This window comes from Myotis davidii, unplaced genomic scaffold, assembly GCF_000327345.1.
Source record: "Myotis davidii unplaced genomic scaffold, ASM32734v1 scaffold854, whole genome shotgun sequence".
Classification (NCBI taxonomy): domain Eukaryota; kingdom Metazoa; phylum Chordata; class Mammalia; order Chiroptera; family Vespertilionidae; genus Myotis; species Myotis davidii.
Window position 1 is genome coordinate 1,377,452 of NW_006285939.1, and position 6,447 is coordinate 1,383,898.

The 6,447-nt window shown below is 52.6% G+C and overlaps 1 protein-coding gene across 1 annotated transcript in view; it reads left to right on the plus strand.

Moving 5' to 3' along the window:
* WDFY4 (WDFY family member 4) overlaps positions 1 to 6,447 on the plus strand; it is a 258,657-nt gene that overhangs the window by 107,717 nt on the left and 144,493 nt on the right. The window contains exon 24 of the mRNA XM_006757129.2: positions 4,144 to 4,296. Coding sequence (XP_006757192.1) covers positions 4,144 to 4,296 — 153 coding nt within the window. The remainder of the gene's footprint in view (positions 1 to 4,143; positions 4,297 to 6,447) is intronic.

Consider the following 6,447-nt stretch of genomic DNA (forward strand, 5'->3'; position numbering starts at 1 on the left):
AGCAAAAGAGCTCATGAAAAAGAAAGGCGTTGGGCCAGGCTGGTGTGCCTCAGTGGTTGAGCATCCACTCATGAACCAAGAGGTCAGCGGTTCCATTCCTGGTCAGGGCACATGCCTGGGTTGCAGGCTTGACCCCAGTACGAGGTGTGCCTCTCCCTTCCTCTCGCTCTAAAACATCACTAAAGACATTTTTTAAAAAGAAAACAGAATGGCGATTGGTGGACCAGAGGAGTGGGTTGCCTGGGTTTTTAGGAAGAGGTGGGAGAGGCAAGGAGTAGCCCTGGCTGTCTTTGCTCTGCTCATGCTGTCTGAGTGCTGCCTAAGAGCCAGGCACCGTGCTAGGCACCGGGGATGCGGCCGAACAAATGGGGTTAGCTTCTCCCTCCCAGGAACACACTGTCTGTCTTAGTCTGTTCAGGCTGCTATAACAAAACACCATAACCCGGGGGTGGGGAGTGGGGCGGCGGGGGGAGTTATAAACAACAGACGTTTGTGTCTCGCAGTTCTGGAGGCTGGGAGTCCAAGAGCGAGGTGTGGCAGATGGTGTGAGGTGAGGGCCTGCCTGGTTCATAGATGCCCACCTTTCTCTGGGTCCTCACAAGGTGGAGGGTGAGGGAGCACCTGAGGTCTCCGTATAAGGACCCCAATCCCACTAGAGCCTCCACCCTCGTGACTTAATGACCCCCAAAGGCTGTACCCCTAATAGCATCACACTGGGGATTAGGTTCCAACATATGAATTGGGGGAGGCATAAACATTTAATTTACATCACTGTCTAATAGGACAGGCAGAGAAATACTATGAGATGAAGACTTGGTATACCTCATTTGAATAAAGAACCCACCAGATTCAGGGCTTTAATGTGCACATGGCGGCAGAAGAAGAAAGTCTATAAGCTCTTCTTGTGGCTTAAAGAAGAAACATTCCAGGCATTTATGTCTCCATGGGAATTCAGAAGGGAGGCTGGCAGTGCCGAGGGGGGGCAATGCCAGGCTTACATAGACACCAGGTTATTATCGTTCTTGCCTACCTTGCCTCTTTCTAAAGAGCCGCATCCTACCGCATCCCTTCTTCTTCTGCATAACCCGTGTGCCCAGTCGCCACGACCTGGACAGGCTGTGTTTGGGGTCCGTTCGCCCCGAGGCACGTGCTCCAGGAGGGAAGGCCTGGTCTGCTTGTCCATTGCTGCACCCTGACAGCACCTGCTAGAAGTAGGTTTGTAGTCAAGCCTGTGACTGAGCCAGAGAATGATAACGGGGGTCTTCAATGCACCAGCTCGCTTGGGAGGGGATCTCATCATTTTTCAGATGTTCACTGTATTTATTTGCTGATTTGCTGAGTGGATTTGAGAGCACCAGGAAAGCGTATATCTTTCTACCTGTTATTTTCATCCAATTTACTTACTCTCCTCTTCTCAGCCTGGGTGACATCCTGAGGTTCATAGGATGGATTTTCATAGCCTGGGAAAGAAGGATAGCATTCAGACCGGCATTAAAAACACATGCAGCTGCCCCGCAGGGCTGCGGGGAATGGACAGGTGTGAGCCACTGCACGGCAGCCAGGCGGCGAGGGAAGGACCAGAAATCTGCCCTCCAGGGAGCATGCGTTTCTACCTTGGAAATGATGAGTAACAACAAGGAAGCTTGGGACCGGGAAATGGAGTGATTAATGCTTCAGAATGACCTTTGACACGAGTGTGGAAGGTGGATCAGAGGGGTGAGATTTGAGCAGGAGACTGAGATAGAAGCCAGTCTGCTCTGCGACTGCATTCCTGACCTGGAGAGACTTGGGTCCTTGTGAGCAGTCTGGGAAGACCACTCAGGAGATCAGCCAGTGCACATGCCAGAAGGCAGCAGGCAGGGAGGAGGGAGCTACTGAAACCTCCTAAGTTTGAAAAGTTTGTGAGACCAAAAGTCAGTTGCCAAGTGGGTAGATGGCTCGAGCTTAGAAGGACAAACTGAGCTGGGCATAAATGTGAGTCATCAATATCAGCACGATGCTATTTAACCCAAGAAAATTGATGAAAAAGTCAAAGAGGAGTAGAGAGAATAGAGAAGAGAACTCAAGAGGAAGACACAAGGAGCTAACCTTGTAGATTGGAAATATGATTAAAGCCCAACCAACGAAGGAGATTGGGAAGAAAGAGGGAAGACAAACTAAAGAAAACTGCCAAAGATTCTGAAAGAAGAAGTATTTGGAGAAGGCGGTGTAGCCAAACAATGCTCAGGATGAAGCAAACTAAGGACAGATGTATTTCCAGGGTATTTGGCACCTGGAAGTCACTGGGGACCTTGCTAAGGCAGGTGGACAGGTGGAGGCAGCAACCAGCTGAAGGGGGTGGAAGTGAGAACATAGGTGAGGACGTGGAGCCAGAATGCACCCCTAGTGCTTTCAAGAGGTTTGCTGAGGAGAGGGGTAGCAAAGTGGGGTCAGAGCTAGAGGGATGTGGGCTCAAGGGAGGGATATTTTTAAGAAGAGAAATACTAGAGCCTTCTGTTGGTGGAAGGAAGGAGGGAAGGAGAGAGAGAGACAGAGAGAAAGAGAGAGAGAGTGAGAGAGAGAGAGAGAGAGAGAGAGAGAGAGAACTAGAGAAGAGAAGAATTATCTCAAGAAACAGAGTCCTGGTGAAGGTGAGGAGGGGGCTGGAGGCCAGGTAGGACCTTGCCTGTGAGAGAAAGGCATGCAGCGCGGGCGTTACTGATGAGGGGTGGGAAGGCGAAAGAGCTCATTGCTGATGGGTTCTGTCTTCTCAGCAGAGCATGAGGTGGGTGGTAGCAGGGAAGGAAGGTTGGGGGAGGAAGGAGAGATGAAACACTGTCTTTCAGACAAGGAGAACCAGCTTGCTGGAGAAACAGAGTAAGCTGCGTGCCAGCTGGACACTCCGCACCGATAGTGTAAAGTGAACCAGCCAGTGAGGGCGACCTTCCTGAAGCAGCTTTCAGCTTCCTGACTGTGTGCTGGTGGTGGAGGAGAGCGAGGGTGTCACCAGGTTTCAGATGTGTCAGAGACCTGACCAGCACAATCTAAGGGGATCCTGATATTTGATGATCACAGTTGTCTTAGTTTGGGCTGCTGTAACAAATACCAGAGACTGGGTAACTTGTAACAACAGACATTTGTTTTCACATAGTTCTGAAGGCTGGGGAGTCAAAGACCAGGGTGCCAGCCTGGTCAGGTGGGGCGCGGGCCCTTTCCTGGATCACAGAGGCCAGTTTCTGATTGGTCCTCACATGGCGGAGAGCAGGAGAGGCAGGTCTCATGCCTCTTGTAAGGACACTGGTCCCTTTGTGAGGCTCAACGCTCCGGCCCTCATCTATTCCTCACTACATCACGAAGGACCCACCACATTGCCAGGCAAAGGTTTCAACACAGAGATGTTGGAAGAACACAGACATTCAGGCTGTAAAACAAGGACGACTTTCCGGTGGCCCGTTGAAAGGGGCCTGAGCGGATGGGGAAAGGGGGGGACTGGTTCGGATCCAGGCGCAAGGACCTGAGCTGTGGGAGGGCTGAGCTGAGAACCGGAGGGGATGGGTGCATGAGGACCAAGATGCCGGTGGTTGGCTACACAGCCTGACTTTGTGAGGCTGAGGTCAACGCAGCAGGAGGCTGGGGGTCCATCATACGGTGTCTGAGATGGGCCGGGCCACGGGGCTGCCAGCGCCGCCTCTGGCACGGGTGCCGGAAGCTGCCAGTTCCCGGGGTCTGGCACATGCAGTACAGGGGCGTGTCTGGTGGCTGCAGCCGGAGTGATGGGGTTATCGGGGTTTGTGGGTAGTCGGTGTCTTCCTGGTGATATGCAGCATGGATGGGATGGCTGTGAATGTGGGGTCCAGTACAGCGGGTGAGAGAGCCCTGAGCATCGGAAGGAAACCAGGAGAGAGCAAGGGGCGTTCTGGGGACAGAGGGAGAGTCGGGAAGGGCAGGCCCTGTGGCGAGTGGGTCACGGGGGGACCGGTGGGCAGTGGCGGGGAAGCAGCGCGGCAGTGGGCATATGAGCTGCTTCTGGGAACACAGGCCGAGGAGGCAGCCCCACCAAGCAGGGTTCCAGGCGGCTCAGCAGAGGCGCGGGGACAGGGGACAGCGGGCGAGGAGAGGCCTCAGAGGCACTCGGCTCCAGCTGCTCCTGCATTGACCTTCCAGGTGATGGCCTTTCTCCTGAGGAAAAAGAGCTCCCTGCTCACCCACCGCGTCCTGCAGCTCATCCTGGCCGTCGCGGGCACTGCCGAGCTGGGCTTCGGGCCTTCCGCCCGCACCAACATTGGGGTCTTCCAGCATGTCCTCTGCGACTTTGAGGTAAATGGAGATGGGGACATACACACACTGCAGGGGGGTATGAGGGGGGAGCCTGCAGGGGGTGTGAGGGGGGAGCCTGGCTTCCTGGTGGTGGGATGGCTGTGAGGGGAAGCCCCAAAGGCTTGAGAGGGGAGGCCCAGCTTCATAATGGAATCCCTCCCCCCCGTGGCCCTGGGCAAATCCCTGAGTTGCATTTTCGATGGTGAAATAGAGGTCAGCGTCTTCCGTAAACCAGATGCAATCTGGGAAAGGATTTTGAACTGCAGGGCGATACCTTAGATACTGTATATGGGGCTAAAAGGCACGCGCCCATTCCTTTGGGGGCTGCTGTTCACAAAGGCTCCCTTAAAGGAGTGACTGAGAAATGTTGGGGGCAGGCCTGAGGGCAGCGAGGAAACAAGACTGAGTGGGCAGGCCCATGGAGGAAACATCCTTGACCGAGTGCACCCGGGGCGGTGATGACAGGAGGCAGCCCCTCCACGCAGCTGCCGAGCCTGGACACGTGCAGGAGGCACCAGTGTGCGGGTGTGAGGGAGGCAGGCACAGGGCAGTGAGAGCCAGCTCAGCCTTGCAGCTCAGGGCTGGGCGGAGTCTACAGGCTCCCAGAGGGACCTCCAGGCAGAGGGCCTGCTGTTCGCACACTTGGGGGATGAAAGCAGCCAGGGGACTGAGAGCAAGGGGCTTGGGGAGCCCCTGCCAGGAGATGAGGCAGAGGGGGCGGTGGAGAGGGCGGAAGACTGAGCCACAGGACATGCATTTCAGTCCACGTGTGCCCGAGTCCATGGAAGTGTTTTTAAAACTTTTTAAAGTTAGAGATAATATATGCTTATTACAGAATGCTTTAAATTAAATAAAAGTGTGTGTGTCGGGCGGGGGGGGGGAGGGCATGAAACTACTTCTGAGACCCAGACAACTGTTGCTGACCTTGAGTGCTGCTTGTTAAGCGCTCTGTGAGTGCTGTTATATTTTCTGCCAGCTCTATGTTTTATCAGTTATGACCTTGGTGTGGATGTTATTAGTCCTATCCTTTCCTATTAACATAAACATTTATCAATTTACTTGAGGCCGGTGCACGGATTCATGCACCGGTGGGGTCCCTCGGCCTGGCCTGCACCCTCGCAATCTGGGACCCCTCAAGGGATGTTGGGTTGCTGGTTTCGGCCAGATCCCCACAGGCCCAATCTAGACAGGAGGGAGCCCGATCTTGTGCATTGAGAGTCTGTCCCCTGGTGGTCAATGTGTGTCATAGCGACCGGTCAACCGGTTGTTCAGTGATTAGGTCGTTCAGTCGCTTAGGCTTTTATGTGTATAGGTTATGGACTTTGCAAGCATTGTCCGCGGTCAGGATGGAATCTGAGCTGTGCCTGACATCATTCCGTGCTGTCAAACTCCGAGACTATTTCCGTGTATTATTGTTATCAGTGAGCGCTTTTATACACTGCTTTTTTGCATACATTCCCCTCAATTAAAAATCCCTTGGAATTATTAGGGTAAAGGCTTTATAAATAAACTTTGGATTATTGACAAGTTTGGCTAAACTACTGATTCCTCGGGGACACGTTAGAATTTTACTTTAGGTCTATTTCTCAGGGGCAAGACCCCCAGACAGGGAGATGGTCCCTGGATTGTTGCAGAAATCCAGGTGGGAGATTTGAAACCTGAATTTCCAAAAGGCGGTGAGGTAAAGAGGATCAAGGAGGATTATAATTCACATGAGAATTGGTTTATACTGAACAACAAGGGAAACACTATATACCGAAGCACTGTGTGGGGAGGCTTCTGGAAGCAGGGCATGGAGGAAGCTTTATACCCCTCGGGTACCTGTCAGAAAGAGAACACTCTAAACTCATGAACAGAGGCTTCAGGTTAAGAGGTTAGAACAACTGAAAAACAAAACAAAACAGAAAACCACAAACTAAAAACAAACTAAAAGTAAATTCTAAGAAAGAAAGAAGGAATAATGAAGACGAAAACATCAACTGTTTCAATAGGAAAGAAACTACCACAGAAAGGATCAATGAGGCTAATAACTGGCTCTAAAAGAATAAACTACTGAGATTTGTCAGGATAAAAGGCAGAAGGAATGCTAAATAATGCTGGCAAGGTGGGAGGAGGGAGGTCCACGGGGATGAGCAGGGGGAGGGGGAGGAG